Source organism: Oreochromis niloticus, linkage group LG8 (genome assembly GCF_001858045.2).
Source record: "Oreochromis niloticus isolate F11D_XX linkage group LG8, O_niloticus_UMD_NMBU, whole genome shotgun sequence".
Taxonomy (NCBI): Eukaryota; Metazoa; Chordata; class Actinopteri; order Cichliformes; family Cichlidae; genus Oreochromis; species Oreochromis niloticus.
The window spans coordinates 15,727,135-15,744,273 of record NC_031973.2 but is presented as its reverse complement, the minus strand read 5'-3'; the positions used below and the strand labels follow the sequence as shown (position 1 = coordinate 15,744,273).

General features: G+C 39.2%; 1 protein-coding gene across 1 annotated transcript in view; it reads right to left on the bottom strand.

The window, feature by feature from the left end:
• lrp2b (low density lipoprotein receptor-related protein 2b) overlaps positions 1-11,362 on the bottom strand; it is a 42,093-nt gene extending 30,731 nt beyond the window's left edge. Inside the window, exons 1-24 of the mRNA XM_013269432.2 lie at positions 11,153-11,362; positions 9,501-9,611; positions 9,206-9,328; positions 8,594-8,710; positions 8,390-8,500; positions 6,791-6,907; positions 6,567-6,683; positions 6,165-6,308; positions 5,588-5,704; positions 5,196-5,324; positions 4,822-4,991; positions 4,498-4,721; positions 4,022-4,228; positions 3,732-3,934; positions 3,320-3,460; positions 2,872-3,081; positions 2,549-2,741; positions 2,129-2,254; positions 1,878-2,008; positions 1,476-1,613; positions 986-1,264; positions 654-893; positions 417-539; positions 115-231 (exon numbers count right to left, since the gene is read on the bottom strand). Coding sequence (XP_013124886.1) covers positions 115-231; positions 417-539; positions 654-893; positions 986-1,264; positions 1,476-1,613; positions 1,878-2,008; positions 2,129-2,254; positions 2,549-2,741; positions 2,872-3,081; positions 3,320-3,460; positions 3,732-3,934; positions 4,022-4,228; positions 4,498-4,721; positions 4,822-4,991; positions 5,196-5,324; positions 5,588-5,704; positions 6,165-6,308; positions 6,567-6,683; positions 6,791-6,907; positions 8,390-8,500; positions 8,594-8,710; positions 9,206-9,328; positions 9,501-9,611; positions 11,153-11,219 — 3,655 coding nt within the window. The 5' untranslated portion in view covers positions 11,220-11,362. The remainder of the gene's footprint in view (positions 1-114; positions 232-416; positions 540-653; positions 894-985; positions 1,265-1,475; positions 1,614-1,877; positions 2,009-2,128; positions 2,255-2,548; positions 2,742-2,871; positions 3,082-3,319; positions 3,461-3,731; positions 3,935-4,021; positions 4,229-4,497; positions 4,722-4,821; positions 4,992-5,195; positions 5,325-5,587; positions 5,705-6,164; positions 6,309-6,566; positions 6,684-6,790; positions 6,908-8,389; positions 8,501-8,593; positions 8,711-9,205; positions 9,329-9,500; positions 9,612-11,152) is intronic.
• Positions 11,363-17,139: the final 5,777 nt, after the last annotated feature.

Sequence of the window (17,139 nt, the reverse complement as noted above, 5' to 3'; positions counted from 1 at the left end):
AGAGAAAATAAATAAATAAATAAAACTTCAGTGACTTTCTCTGATAAATTTGAGCAGAGAGTGGAATTTCCCATCTGTAATTATACAAAACATTATTCTGTGCAGGTAACATACGGCAGCCTTGTTCATCAGAATGATCCCTGCAGTCAAACACTCCATCACACCGATAACTTGAATAGACACACTGGTCCCCACTGGCACAGGCAAACTCAAAGGAGGAACAGGAAAACTCTTAAAACACAAAGGAGACAGAAAACACAGAAAACATGAGTAAACCTTTACTGCACAACAGCAAACAACTACAATCAGTGGCTTGCAGCTTTTTGCTGCCATCAAACTAGTTGCATTAAATATACGATGTTGCTCCAGAGATCTAAAAAAATTTCTAAAACATGGATGATTTTCCAGATACGTACCACAATCTTTCTCATCAGAGCCATCCAAGCAGTCTTGGTCTCCATCACAAACATAGAAGCTACTGATGCAACGATGATCAGGACACAAGAAGTAGTTTGGAGGGCATGTGGTGATGGTTGAATCTGACAATCACAAACATAGCTCATTTATTTATTTTTTTAAACGTATGTTAATATATAATAACATAATAGCTGTATGTGCAGCAATTCAAGAAGACTTGTGAAATCTGTGCTTACTGCAGTTGTGCTCATCAGAGCCATCCCCACAGTCATTTTCACCGTCGCACACCCATATTGCGGAGATGCATCTGTTGTTGTTGCAGGTGAAGTAGCCGGATGAACAGCTGGTAGGTACACGAGTGGGACAGTTAATCTCATCGGAGCCGTCTCCGCAGTCGTCCATGCCATCACAGCGCCAACTGGCATAGATGCAGTGCTTGTTGTTGCAGGTGAAGGCGTACGGAGAGCAGGTCGCTCCTGATAAAGATAAATGAGGCGATCAGTTGGATTACTTAAAAATATCTTCTTACACTAACTCCTAAGCATATGCGTTTTTCTTTTTCATTCACCTGAATCTGTGCAGTTGGCCTCATCAGTCTGATCTATGCAGTCAACAATCCCATCACAGCGGTCAGAGTTAGGTCTGCAACGTCCTTCGTCGCACTCGAAAGAGTAGTCCCCGCAGATGTTGTCAGGTGGCGGAACGGAATCGTCCTTGATGCAGTCCCTCTGATTTGACTGAAGTTTCATCCCGTATGGACAGCCACACACTCGACCAAAGTTGGGAGTTGGAAAACAGAAGTGGCTGCAGTGTCCATTTGGCAGCATGTTGCATCGGCTGTTGAAGGCTGTCAGAAAGATCACAAAGAAGTCAATAGGGTTCTGGATTGCTTTATCACTGCTCATGTGTTGTCTTGACCCAGAATTCCTTCATTGTTCTGCAATACGGAGATCATTTACTTCCTACCGCCACTCAAAAATCCAAAGTCCTGGTCCTACAGCACTAAACTGCACCTCTAAGCAACTTCCAGAATCCAGTCTTTCTTTGGATAAACTTACTGCTGTGGAGGTCAGCTGTATAGGCCTTGATATTCATGATGCCGGTGATTCCTTGTCTGACCATAATGTTCCCACCACCGTCCCTCTTCCTCATCTCGAATATAGCGCTGGTCCTTGTATCAGACACATACAGGTAGTCTACAAGATAGACATTGCTGCGTTACAAGCATGTAGTTACATGTAAATGTTACATGTAGAAAAGTGGTATGTAAGTTCCAGTCCATTTACCAATTCCATATTTTTGGAAGTGGGGAATATCGAATAGATGCATACTTTAGAAGCCAGAAGGTAATCAAATAACAATAATAAGGCTAACCTGGTTTCCTTAAGAGCCGGCTTATGGTGAGTATGTTGTGTTTGTGTTTTGTGCAGTATTCTGAACGAGTGTACAGTTGAATTAACCTGTATAAATTGTCAAAGAGTAGGGCTGAGTGATCTGGCCGATGTTGGTAAATGTCTTTCTGTCACTTCCTTCAATATCAATGTGGCCAATCTGATCAAGGAGGGTATCGACCCAGTATAGCCTGTCATTCCTGTCAAAGAGAAATCCACAAAGAATTGTAGCCGAGGCGTACGTTATATACTGTATATTATTCCTTAAATGGAGCCAAGCAGGTACTCCCATAACTCACATAGTTGACCACTCTACTTACATATAGTCAACAGCAAGCCCAAATGGCCATCCCAGTGTTGTGTTGACAAGAGGGACAGCATTGCTGCCATCAGTGAAGCCTCTCGTTATTACTGCTGGACGATACCAGTCAGACCAGAACAAGTAGCTGTGGAGAAATGTTTGGTGAAGTAACGCAATAGATGACAGTGAATAATGACAATTATCCTGAATGTAAAGGGTGGAGGCCCATGTGATGGCTGTGGTTTAGGAAGTAATAGTGTAGAGTATTGAGTGTAGTAAAAGTGGTTTGAATAGACAGCATTTTTGTATGATCAGAAAAATCTGAATAATAGATATTCATTACCATTTATTGTATTTAATTTCCTTCCTTCCTACAAACTAAAATCTGCTCTGGCAAAGTATCTTTCAGGAGTTACTTGTGATAAATCTGATAACTCACCCAGCACTAGGATGCACTGCAATTCCCTTTGGGTTCCCTAATCCCGTCACAATGTCTCGTCTGGACTTATCTGTGACTCTGAAGGCTACCACTGAGCTGTAGGTGCTTGTGGTCCAAAACAAAACTTTTGAGGTCCAGTCATATGCCATGGCATCAACTATCCCCACTCTGTAGCCTGTTAAAATCTGCTGAACTGAGATTGCATAAACATAATAAAGTTAGGTGAGATCACTGCGATTAAACACTGTAACTATATCAAGTGTTAGGTTATAAATCTCAGCACCCTTAGTGCCACTTTTTTTTTACCCAAGTCAAAAACTCACCACTGCCATCGAGGTTCGACTTATAGATGAGGCCCTTGGACCTGTCGTTGTAGAAAACAGCCTCCTCATTGCCGTCAAACTCCACTGCAGAGCCAGAAAAAGATGCCCCGAGCCCTGTGAGGGGCAGAGTGATGTCCTCCTGCGTGGACAGATTCAGTGGGATTCCCCGCACCGCCAGCGAGGAGGCCAGTAGCAAGTAGTCCTTCACCTCTGCACAAAAAGAGAGTGCCAGGGCTTATTACCACATAAACATGCTGTTTAAATGATATATTAACAAAGCCTTAAAATTCCCACCTTTAGCTTACCAGAAATGCAATTTTTAAATTGTCTGCACTTTATTATACATATCATTAACAATTTTTTAACCCAGAACAGAAACACATATATAAACACGTGTATAACTGAGTAACAGAAGGGTAAGGTAATTTTACAAATTAGATAAACTTACTGAAGCAGGACCGAAGGTCCGAATGGAGGTCATAACCATGGCGACACTTACAGCGGAAGCCCAAACCACCATTGTCGGTGCGGTGACTTAAGACACAAATTTGCTCACAGCCACCATTGTTTCTCCCACAAGGGTTCTTCACTGCATCACAAGACAGATGTTATCATTTTAGGACGTCACTCAGTGTAGTATGTAGCTCTTATAGATAACAGAATTTTCTTTTTGTGTCAAGACAAATTTGTTCACAACACAGTTGGTAGATTTTTTTAGTTGAGTAAGCAGTTCACGATATCTGGAGAAATACATTTCCATAAATTACGAGGCATCTTGTTACATTATATTCAAGGGAAAGCAGACATTTTTAAAGTTGTTTTCCTCAGACTGGGTGTTCACTGCGACTGAATCTCCTTACCCAGAGGCTGCATGATAGGGTGTGAGACGACAACATGGCCTGGCCGGTTTGCGGCACGATAGAGGAGGGTTGGGTTGCTGCCATTGAAGCGATTTGATCTGATCACACCCATCTTGCTCCAGTCAGTGAAGAATACGTGGTTTTCAAATAAAGCAATTCCAAAAGGATGCGGCGACTGTGTTCCACCATTGAGGACTAATTTTCTATGTGAAACAAGCATGCCTTAGAAAGAACATCAAGGAGGATACAACAGAAGGATGTCAACAATTTATTTCTAATGTAACCTTTACCTGTCCAAACCGCTGTATGTGACAGTCTCCACTGTGTCAAAGTGGCTGTCAGACCAGTAGACCCTCTGGGTGATGATATCAAGGGTAATTCCTGTTGGTGTGCCGAGCCTGCTCTTTACCAGCTCGAAACGATTGCTGCCATCCATGAAGGCACGTTCGAGCTTAGACTGCACATTGGTACCACCCATGTCTGTGAAGAACATGTAGCTGCAAACCAAAAATAAATTGTAAAGGGATGTTATATGAGTTATATGAGCTAAACTCAGGTGAACTCAAAGACTCTCGGTAATCAAATCTTTTACACTCAAATTATCTTTAACTCACAAAATTATGATGTTTATAAAACTTTTTTTTTTCCTGACACTGAATTTGTAGATGAAAAAATTGCCAGTAATTCAAAAACCAATGCCCAAACCTAAACTCATATTTCAATCTTTTTGTGATTATAAAACCGCACGTCATTTATTTAAACTCACCCTACTGTTGGGTCCAGGGCGAGGCCATGAGGAGTCCGCAGGTTTTCAGCCACCAGCGTCACTCGATTTCCTCCATCAAAGTCACACACATCAATGCGCTCCACCCTGGCCTCCAGTACGTAAAGTTTGAGGTTGATCCAGTCTACTGCAATATTCTGGACGCTGTGAACCGAATTAGTCAGAATTTCCTTAATGTCTCCTCCGTAATAGTTGGCGGAATAAACCTGGCAAAAGAATTTCAAAGTTTTGGATTAATGTTTGTTTTATAAAAAATAACAATAAAACAAAATTAAGAACTTCATCAGACATTAAAGTCAAACTGACTTTTTTGGTATAAGTATCACTCCAGAAGACTTTGTCATTGTGCCAGCTGTAGTCGACTGCCACTGCTAAACCTTTGCCCTGGGATGGCACCAGAATCCTGACAATGCGCCCGTGTAGATCGGCTATCATCACATCACCCCCATTGGTGAAAATTAGCTGTGGCAACCCAGCTGAAAAACACAAATAACAGACACTAGAAAATTGAACATTTGCAACATTTGCAGAATTGCAAACAAAATATGAGGAAAAGAATGATATTTGAAGATCATTCTCACTCACACATTCTCATGTCTTTTTAATTTAATGATTTCAGTCTCATCTTTTAAACACCAAAATTAAACACAGGTACCATGACATGTGCGCACTCTCTGTACCTGACACATTGGCTCTGCAAACATGACCTTGCTCCAAGACGTATCCATCAGCACAGCTGCAGTGGTGTGTGCCAGGGCGATCCTCACACAGCTGGTCACAGATGCCCCAGATCTGACAGTCATTATAGTCTAGGCAATAGAACAAACAGCCATGTTTTGGATGTATAATCTGAGGGACATTATAGTAAAAGTCTATACAAATGATTTGCAGCTAGAACACACTGAAATTACACAGTTTATGCTTCCTCAAAGCTCTTTGCTTTTTCCAGATAGGACGCAAAACACGAGTTCCTAAAACTGTGTGTGCTGTCGATGTCTGATTCCATTTTTAACACTGCCACACATAGAGATTATGTTTTTAGGGAAAAAAATACATATAAAAAAGCACTCACCTACACATGACCGACTGTCATTGGCTACAATGAAGCCATCAGGGCAGTAGCATGCACCACCCTGAGGAGATGGGTGGCAGTAGAACTCACAGCTCAAGGCTGCGCACCTTTCCAGGCCTGTGAGTAAACATCACACAAATTAACATCATGGACAAATGTAGACAACGGTTAAAAGTGTAAAATTAATCCTATTCTAAGAAGCCTGGATGCCAGGACATTATTGGTATCATAATAAGCTTTATAGGCCTGAAAATGACCTGCAAAAAGTTAATATTAAACCAAGTGTGTGTTAAGGCAGTGATAAGGAATGCAAAAGTTATGATTATAGTATCTGAGCAGCTGACATCTGGTAAACATTTGTGATTACTCGACACTATATCTAAAGCCCTTACACCCAAATTTACCAAATCACGGTTCTGAAAACGTGAGACATTCTACTCTCAATAAGATCTCGATCACTTCAGTTTCTTCAGATTCATCTCATTTGTTTGTTTTTTAGATTATAAAGGCAGGTGTGACATGATATTATCATAAATGGTAGAATTCTTAGTGCGAGACTTGTACACGTGAGGCTTACCACAGGTTTGCTGTGCAGTGGTGTTGGTCTCATCTGTGCCTCCAGGACAGTCAGGCTTGTCATCACACACGTTTCCCACTGGTATGCACATAGTCGAGCCTGGGCATCCCCACTCACCGGGGTAACAGTCTCTGGAGTTACTATCTGAAAAACATTGAAAGACGTATAATTATATTAAAAATATGCAAACAGTTTTTCATGTTGTTCCGAGGAAAAAATCTTTTTGAGTTGTTATGATGGTATAATTTGAGCTTCTTGAAGAGTGATTTCAAAACTCAGTGAACCTTCGAATACTTATAATAGTTAAACTAATCTTGACATTTTCATGACCTTTCTCTAAAATTATTTTATTAAAGGTCATAAACAATGTCACAGATCAGTAAATCAATCAGGTTTTCTCACCACATCCTCTCTCATCACTGTAGTCCCCACAGTCGTTGAACTTGTCACACACCCACTGCTGAGGAATGCAACGGCCACTGGCGCAAGTGAACTGGTTGCCACTGCAGCTCTGGTAATCTAAAAAACCAGTAAGTTAAATGGCAGCGTGTGCTTACTGAACATAATTTATAATTTAAAAGAGCCTCATAATTAGCTAGTGTGTGTTCAGTCTCATTCACCCTTACCACAGTTTAGCTCATCACTGTCATCCCCACAGTCATCCCAGTGGTCACAAACTAATGACATCGGGATACAGAAGCCATTTGCACATTGGAACTGGTGCATGGAGCAATGCTGAGTTGCTGAAAATAAAACAGAGACTGGATTTACAAGAGGTCCAGCAATATGTTAATTATTAAAATGAGTTATGACTCACAAAACTAAAGTAACAAGTGAATAGATCTCAATTTGGGTTCATCAAAATCACGAGGAGTCCAGACTGATAAAGATCCAGAGGTACAAAGGTTGAGGCTTTACTGCTCTCTGGCACCATAGACTGCTAAACTATAATAATGCATAGCTGGGCTATCATTACCTGTAAACGAAATAAAATTAAAATACTTTGTAGCCATTATGCAGAATAAAACTGGCTAATTAGGAGTTAAGCTATCGAAATGTATTATATAAAAATAATAAAAATTAACTTTAAAAACTTTTTGGTTGCTTTACAACACGACAACTGTTTTGTGAATATGTTCTTTAAGCAACTGGGATTAAAACATTCTGCAGTGTTGCTGCACAACATCATTTCATGCATCATCTTAACACCCCATGCAGGACCTACCATCAGAGGCCAAAGAAATATGGCGTCTGGAAATGGCTTTGTGTTACTTTTATACAACAAGAGAACACTAATAAAATTTAAGTAATAGCATATTTTAAAAATATAATTAATAGAAAAAGTATAAATATACATAAATTTATTAGAATTTTAGTTAAATTAGACGCAGAAGAGACTACAGAAGCTTGTTTCTGTTACTGAAGAATTTTTTTTTTTGCCATCCATGAGGCCCAACATCAGGTTGGTATCTCACGTATCTTGAAATTTTGAGTTCATTATGCAGAAAGTTTGACTTGCTTACAATTAACTTGAAGTTTTGGGATATTTAGTGAGTCAAATTTTTGAGAAATGGAACTCGAAATTTTGGCTTAGCTGTGCTCGGCACTTTTAAGCAAGTAAGGGTAAGGTAGGTAAGAAAAGTGTTGAATTTTAAAAGTGCAGAGAAGACAATGGAAGCTAATTTCCACAACTGAAATATGTTTTTCTCCTGTTGGTGAGTTCATATTTCAGATTGGTATCTTAAAATTCTGACTCACTAACTCAGAATTTCAAGTTGTGTATCTCAAAAGTTCAAGTTACATATCGCAAAGTTTGGATTGACATAGTAGGTGGAAATTTTGAGTTTGGTATGTTGAAAGACTGACTTACTCAGATATAACTTGAAATTTTGAGATACAAAACTCATTTTTTCCCTTCTTTGTTGGAAAATAAGCTTTCGTACAAAAGAAACAACAATGAAATTTCTATTAACAAATCTCTACAATGGCTTTTTTAAGGGCTACAGTTTATTTTCATGTACCAAAATAAGAGTATGATTTTGCATACATGTCTTGATTCATGCTCAATCATCCAGGTAAGGCAATCCCAGAAAGCGGATTCTCTTCATCTCGATGCAGCGTTTTCACTTTGGGATTTTGTGTACAGTTTATATTTTGGTCTGATATCTTGCAGTAGCTCCAAATGCAAGTTGAAAACAAGAAGAGTAGAAGCGTTATCTACTCACTGCAGTTGAATTCATCAGAGCCATCTCTGCAGTCTTCTAGCCCATTGCAGTGCTGTGAGTTGTTGTAACAGGCCCCGTTGGCACAGGTCTTCTCAGGGCATTGTGGATAGTCTGCAAACAACAAGTAGGTCCTCCATTAGAATTAGAATACTATCGTCTAGTAAAGTTACCATGGCCAGTTACATCTAGATCTAAAACTCTTACTGCAGTTATTCTCATCAGAGTTGTCCACGCAGTCCTTTACATGGTCACATCTGTACTTGCTGGGGATGCACTGGCCCTCCCGGCAGGTGAACTGGTTTGGGCTGCAGGTCCGTCCGCCTGAACCAAAAACATGAAGCTAGGTTTGTTTCAAAAAGCCACTTTGTGGGAGAATTAGACTTCTAACAATGAGCGTAATGTGATGTAGAACTGCTTCCTGGTTCAATAAGTCTTTGCCACACTGAAAGCCAAATACAGACTTTACACAAGAAATAGTTCATAAGGTTATAACGGTTTTGTGTTATGAATAAAACACAGTGTTAACTTTAAATTCATGAATACTGGAAGACTTAAGTTTTAAAATCAGATACTTACAATGCTTAGTGAGGTGAGATTGCTTTTTTTAACAGATCATTTACAGAATTAACTTTTATTCATTTTGTTTAGCTTCTGTTCCTTTTGAAATTATGAACAATACCTTTAGAGGCAACTGAGTTTGACTCTTCATTACTTCATTACAAGCAGACATTTTTGTTGTCGGTTTTCAGGACAAACAAAAGTGTTTGTTCATTTCTCTGTTCTTTGACACCACGTTCAAGCATTCATTCTGCATACCGCATGTTCTTTGCTCATCTGAGCCGTCGATGCAGTCCTCCTCCCCATCGCAGACGAATCCCGATGGGATGCATTCACCGCTTGTCACACATTTAAATTCCTGTGAGGTGCACGATGGAGGTGCTGCAACAAAAGGAGCAAAACAGTTGTTTAGGATACAAAAGAAATGTAACTCATACAGTTTATGCTTGGCTTCACATTTCTTCTCTGTGTTTACATTTACAAGAGCACATGTACCAACTTATGTCTGACTTCTTAAAAGGATATTTTTTCTGTGATTGTTTGCGATGCTTACGACAGTTCAGCTCATCTGAATCATCTGCGCAGTCTTTCGTTCCATCACACCTCCAGCCTATGTCGATGCATTGTCCATTGTTGCACTGAAACTGATCACTTCCACAACTTCCTGTAGAGAGACAAAATATCTTTTTTTTTTTTAAATAGCCAGCATGTGTGCTTCACATGCACAGATTTGGTTAGAAATCTTTTACAAAATATGCATATAAAAAAAATAGATGGAAATCAGGCAGTTAGCTGATATTTAATTGCTTAAAGCCCACGTTTAAGTAAGATCAACATGTTTTATAGTTTTCTTCACAAATGAGTTACTATGTTTATGAGAGCTACTTCCTCCATGTGCAGCTTCTGAACTTTAAACATGTGAGTCGGCATTTTAAAGATAACTAATTAACACCTCAGCAGTCCAACTTATGACCCAGGAGATTAAGAGACCATCATTTTAAACTCATAATCGAACTTTAATTTAGCACAACGTTAACAATTTAGCAGAAAAGCTAGCTATTTTAATTCTGCTTTGTTTTTTTAAATGAAATTTTTGTTTAATTATTTAGTTTTGATTGTAGTTTGGTTTTAGTTAAGAATAGGTTTGCTCTGTTGTTGTTTAAAAATGTTAAAATTTATTAGATCACCCTGAATCACTTCGCTCTTAGACTGAAGGCTTACTTGTTGTTCCTAGAGTATTTAAAAGTAGAATGGGAGGCAGAGCCTTCAGTTTTCAGGCCCCTCTTCTGTGGAACCAGCTTCCTGTTTGGATTTGACAGACAGATAACCTCTCTACTTTCAAGATTAGGGTTAAAACTTTCCTGTTTGATAAAGCATATAGTTAAAGCTGGATCAGGTGACTGTGAATTCTCCCTTAGTTGTGCTGCAGTAGGTGTAGGCTGCTCGGGGCTTCCCATGATGCACAGTGTGTTTCTTCTTCAGTCACCTTTCTCACTCAGTGTGTGTTTATACACCTCTCTGCATTTAACTATTTGTTATTATTAATCTGTGGCTCTCTTCCTCCCCTCAGCCCAACAGGTTGCAGTAGATGGCCATCCTTCCCTGAGCCTGGTTCTCCCAGAGGTTTCTTCCTGTTAAAAGAGAGTTTCTCTTTTCCACCAACACCAAACCTCTTGCTCATAATGATATGATTTTGCCACATCTCCATTGTTGTGAGTTTCTTTTGTTTTCTTTGTATTAATATGAGGTCTTAACCTCATGATATAAAGCGCCTTGAGGCAACTGTTTTTGTGATTTGGTGATTTATAAATAAATAGGAACTGAAGTTATTAGACTGGATTAGACCACACTGCTAAAAATTAAAACCAAAAACATACAGTAGTTTTTAAAAGATATTATTTTATTTTTGTAAGTACACAACATGTTTTCAGATTTTTAGAAATGTACTTTTTGTTTAAGTTCAGTTAACTGAGATTTTTTACATCAAATTATAGCATTTATTTTAGGTAGTGGTTAAAAGTATTAACTTGTTTTGGATTTTAGAACTTAAATCACTTACAGAAATTCTACAGCAGTAGTTCTACTGTTTTGGTGAAAAAAATCACTGGTATCGCACAAAAACATCAATTATTTCCCCTTTCATTTCACTGCCAGTGTATTATTTACTTAAAGTGTGCTTTCTTGAAATGAAGAGTGTACACCTACCTTGAACAAATTTAATTCCCTGGAACAGCAGCAAAAGAATTAGAAGATGAAGACCTTTAAGATCCATAATTTAAAGCTCTGTTTCCTTTTGGAGTGTTCTTGTCTTCCTCAGGTCTGGCATTAGTTTGAGAAAGTATGTATGCTCATGTTAAATCTGTGACCTCACTCTCCCAAACCCAAAAGAGAATGACTTCAGGAAGGAGATGTATGGCTCAGACCAACCAGGGAAGAAGTGATCTGAGATGGAGTTATACGGCTTTTTATGGCCTGCTCTTTTACATAAACTTCATCTAAGATTAACTTTTAATTGTTGGAATGTTGTCTACATCAGCAAGAAAAAGTAACTTGTCATATTTGTGTAAGATTATCAAAAAAACCAAATGGTTAACTAAGTTGAAGCATGGATTATCGGATCCTTTTAAGTAGCTGGAAGTAGTTATTTTTGTTTATTTCTGTATAAAACATCAGGAATTTGTACATTTTAAATTTTGTTGGAAATGTAATGACTATGATTGAGGCATGGTTGATGCTGCCAGACAGGTTCAAATTAGTATTTCAGAAACTGCTGATCTACTGGGATTTTTTACAAAGCTCTAAAAAAAGAGAAAATACCCAGTAAGCAGCAGTTCTCTGGTTCAGAATGTCTTAGAGGAGGAGAGGAGAATGACCAGACTGCTTTGAGCTGATAGGAAGGTAAAAGTAACTTCAACTGTACCTTAAAGCAAATTGGCCTTTGGAGCAGAACACCACACCGGGTGCCATTCCAGTCAGCTTAGAGCAGGAAAATAAAGATTGTCTGATCAATCTTGACTTATGCTGTGACATTCAGATGGTAAGGTCAGAATTTGGCATAAACAACATGAAAACATGGATCCATCCTACCTTTATGACCACAGTGTACCCAGCTACTGATGGCTGCTTCCAGCAGGATGAGGCACCACCTCATGAAGCTCATATCAGCTCAGATTGGTTTCTTGAACATGGCTCAAATAAGCTCCACAGTCACCAGAGCTCAGTACAATAGATCATGTTTGGGATGTGGTGGAATGGGCGAGACACATCATGGAGGTGAAAGCAACAAATCTGCACCAACTGTGTGATACTGTCATGTCAATATGGACCCATATCTCTTAGGAATTTTTCTAACACCCTGTTGAATCTACACTACTGGTCAAAAGTTTAGGACCACCCTAATTTTTCCAGTTTTGTATTCAAAAATATGTAGTTTAATGTCTCATTGCACTCTGAAATGAAAGCATAATACAAATAAGCAATTGGAGTTAAAAAAGAAATCATGGAATCAATTTATAGACCAAAGCATTTTCTAAACCTTTGACTCATCAAAGTAGCCACCTTTGGCACATATAATAGCTGAACACACCTGTGGCATTCTTTCTACAGTAGAAATCAAATATTCTTCAGAAAGTTTTTCCCATATCTGTTGGAGCTGTTCCCATAAATGTGTGGCACTTATAGGTTGCTTTGCTTCCACTCTTCTGTCCAGTTCATCCCAAACCAGCTCTATGGGGTTCAAGTCTGGAGACTGTGCTGCCCACTCCATGTTTCCAAGCTTACTATCTTGTTCTTTTTTCCTGAGGTAGTTCTGGCATAGCTTGGACTTATGTTTTGGGTCATTATCTTGCTTTCGGATGAACCATTGACCTACTGGGCAATACCAGAGGGTACAGCATGGCACTGCAGAATGCTGTGGTAACTGTTTTGATTCAGGGTGCCTCTCGCTCTGTACAAGTCACTGACCCTGGATCCAGCAAAAAAGGCCCCAGACCATCACACTTCCTCCTTCATGTTTGACAGTTGATGCCACACACTGTGGAACCATCGTTTCGCCTACTCGACGGCATACACAATCCTGCATGATGAACCAAGATTTTAAATTTTGATTCATCAGTCCATAATACCTTCTTCCCACCTTCAGTAGTCCAGTGGCGGTGTTTCATGCCCCAGGCAAGCCTCTTTGTCTTATTCTGACGTCTTAGCTTTTTTGCTGAAACTGAGACTTGCTTACTATGACCACTATTAAGCTGTGCTTAAAGCTGTTGTCTTTAAGCACAGCTTAATAGTGGCAGACAAGCTGTTGTCTGCCACCTATCATGCAAGCTGTTAACTCTCAGAAACTTGTCCTTTGATTCAGTTGTGGCGTTGGGTCTGTCAGACCTCTTCCTATCAGAGTTTGCCCCAGTTTCTGAGTGCCTTTTGATGGTGAAGGAAACTGTACTCACTGAAACCTTGACTTTCTTTGTAACTTCTCTTTAGGAAATACCTACATTTTTAAGTGTTATGATAGTTGGTCTCTCTTCCATCGTTAGTTGCCTTTTTCACACCGTTTTTGTAGCAGCACGGTACTTTCTGCAGGACAATACTGTTCAACTGATGCTCACGAGGGTATGCTACCACAGTGTGTTCCAACACTGCTTTTATGCAGGCAGAGAGGATGTAAGTAATCCAGAAAATTTGAAACAACTGTAGGAATTAGTAGCACCAGCTTTCAAGGCTTGATCAACCTCCATTGGTGCAGAACAGCTTTAAATTGTTAACCCATTTTGTGTTCCCTGAAAAAGGCCTTTTTGTATAATTCTAAAATCTACATGTTTTTTCAGTTTTGGGAAACCTTACTTTTTTTTTAACCTCTGGCAGTTCACCACTTACCTTTGTACCATTTCCAGCCATTCACTGGACTTGAACAACTTGAATTGCAATAAATAACTTGAAAAATTGGGGTGTTGTAAAACTTTTGACCAGTAGTGTATGCCACAAAGAATGGAGGAAAATGGGATTCAGCTTTTTACTACCAAGATCTACTTAGTAAAGTGTTTATAAAGGTATGTAAAAAAATGTGACTTGCATGAGTATTAATCATACAACATCACACAACATGGAACAGTATTAATCATGCTGTTGCATCTTGACAGTTACTAGTAGTACTTTTTGCACTATTGAATATTGTCAGCAATTTCAATTCAATTCAATTCAATTTTATTTATATAGCGCCAAATCACAACAAAAGTCGCCTCAAGGCGCTTTATATTGTACAGTAGATAGCACAATAATAAATACAGAGAAAAACCCAACAATCATATGACCCCCTATGAGCAAGCACTTTGGCGACAGTGGGAAGGAAAAACTCCCTTTTAACAGGAAGAAACCTCCGGCAGAACCAGGCTCAGGGAGGGGCGGCCATCTGCTGCGACCGGTTGGGGTGAGAGACAGAAAACAGGATAAAGACATGCTGTGTGCGCACAAAACAAGCTTATGTAACAATTTTTCACACAGATGGGTATTTCATGCCCCTGAATCCCCCTTCATGATGTACTCATGGATGTTTGTTGCCTCATCCTGGATCATAGTTCTGACATTCACTACTCCTCAGCCTCCTTCCTTCTGCTTGGCGTACACTCTCAGGGTGAAACCCTCCGTGCATGGTGAGGAACTTCCTTGTCTTGATATCAGTGGCTTCTATCTCCTCCTTTGACCACCCAATTATCCAACAGCGTATCTGAACACTGGCAAGGCGTAGGTGTTGATTGCCCAGATTTTGTTCTTCACATTCAGAATAAAATGAATGTGAGGCAAATCTCAGGATTTGCCTTACCTTGTGTGCTTTTATATTGTTACACAAATAGGACTGACCAAAAACCATTGGGCTGTTGTCCTTGACTAACGCCCTTCTACCCCAAATGTTCACACTGGCTGGACAGCCAGCTCTAGGAAAAGACCAGGGGATTCCAAACTACTTCCATTTACACATGTTGGAGGCAACTGTGCTCCCTGGGACCTTCAATGCTGCAATATTTCTTTTCTGTACCCTTCCCCAAATCTCTGCCTCAGTACGATTCTGTCTCAGATGTCTGCAGACATTTCCTTGGACCTAATGGCTTGCTTTGTGTTCTGATCTGCATTGTCAACTATTTGACCTTTCCAAATCATGTCGAATCAACTGAATTTACCAGCTGTAGAAACATCAAGTTCTGAATTTCTGCAAGACAAATGATGTGTTTCTTAATTTCCAGTCTCTGAAGTTTGAAGTCATGTGGTTTTTTCATTGGTACATCTGCTGTGCGTAAAGTTCCTGGTATTCTTTTGTTGCACGTTGCTTTTATAAATTATATTATAAATTATATTACAGTGCTTTTTGTTATACTGTTAATCTTGGACACCTCAGACTCTCAGTACAGCCGCAGAAATTCTGATTCTACAGTGGTTGGATGTATTAGTTATGGGCAGGAGGAGGAGTCCACATCACTAGTGGGTGATTTTGTGGAGTGGTCTGGGGGCAATTATCTTCTTTTGAGTGTGAATAAGATCGTCTTCAAAAGGAAGAGAGTAGCAACATGACCCATGTTATGATGATTTCTGATATGAGGTTCAGTTCTACGGTGGTGATCGGCGCGTGTGCACAGGTCAAGTGCCACTATGACCCTCCCGAAAATGACAAGGCCAGGGGATGATCGTTCAGCTCTTTAATGGCAGATTTAGTGTGGGTGTGGGTATGTGTGTGTGGTTCTACAAAACAGAATGAACAAACAGAACACAAATTACAATCAAATATAGACAACAATAATCACTATATAACATATTACAGCCACATACTTGTGTTATAGGCCCTACTACTAAGCTGGCGGCCTGTACTTATAGTCTGAACCATATTTGGAAACAAAGAAAATAAAAATCTTTCTATCACTTAACTCTTGTGCCCCACTCACTTATGATGCTAAATAAAGAGGGCAAATACACATAATAAATCACCAACTCAAAACTGAACTCAGTTTGGCCAAGGCAAACTTAGCTTAGCTTAACATAGCGATAACTTGGCTTAGAGAAAATGTACAAACAGAAGATGTCCAGGGCGATAAAACATACAGGCTATCCTTCTTACACAAGAAATATCCTGTAACTCCAGTCCTGCCTTCAGAACAACCCATGTACATGCTGGATGAAGATATTGATGTGGTAGAGGAATACAAGTATCTGGGCTTCTATATCAACAACAGGCTAAACTCGAATACTAAGACAGGGAAAAGGCTAAATTTCCACAGGAAGCAGAGATTTCTTAGTATGTGCAGCAAAAATTATGGAGATTTTCAATCAGTCAGTTATGGTGAGTGGTGTGTACAACTTCTGCTAGGAGCTGGTGACACCAACACACTGTGATTGGCTGCAAACTGGACACTTTTGAAACTGTGGTTGAGAAAATTAACACGGATAATCCTAACCAGCCCAGTGTTTACAGGATATTGAATAAAGTGTTTCTTATTCCTTTTCTTATCATCAACTGACGACATGCCTGGAAAGGAAAGCTGACATCTTGTGGATGAACAAAGCATGACACTTCTTTACTTCCTGAGTCGCATAGATGCTTCAAAAATGTTTGTCAGAAAACTCTGGTGCCCTCCAGTGGTGAGAAAAAGAAACAAAAAAACAATGACAATTCTTACAAAAAGATTATAAATTCAGCCAAAGGATTGTGTGTGCAATTGTGCTTTATCTGTGTGTAAATTAAATAAAAAGACATTAAAATTATTAAACTTTTCCAATATCATCCATGCTATAAAAAGAGTCAGATGTTTCTTCTCAGCAGAATCACTGAAGAAACACCTTCATTTCAAAATCAGGTTAGTGTATTTAGCTACTGTATAATGTATAAACTAAACTAAACTAAACACTAATATACTTATATTTATTATATGAGTGATAATAAAAAGACACAACACAAAAATGGTAAAATAAATATATACTCTGTATATACAAAACAGGAAATCATCCCCAGGTGCTGGATTGGTGGCTGCAAACTGCTTCACAGAATGAATGGGTTAAATACAGAGAGTAATTTCCCTACAGGGGATTAATAAAGTATACATTAGTATTATTATTATTATTTCTCCCTTCACCACTGTGGACAGTCTATTCTTTAGGCTCAGAGCTTGAAGGTCCTGTGCAGTATCTTTGCTCTTCCTAGAAATGACCCTTAC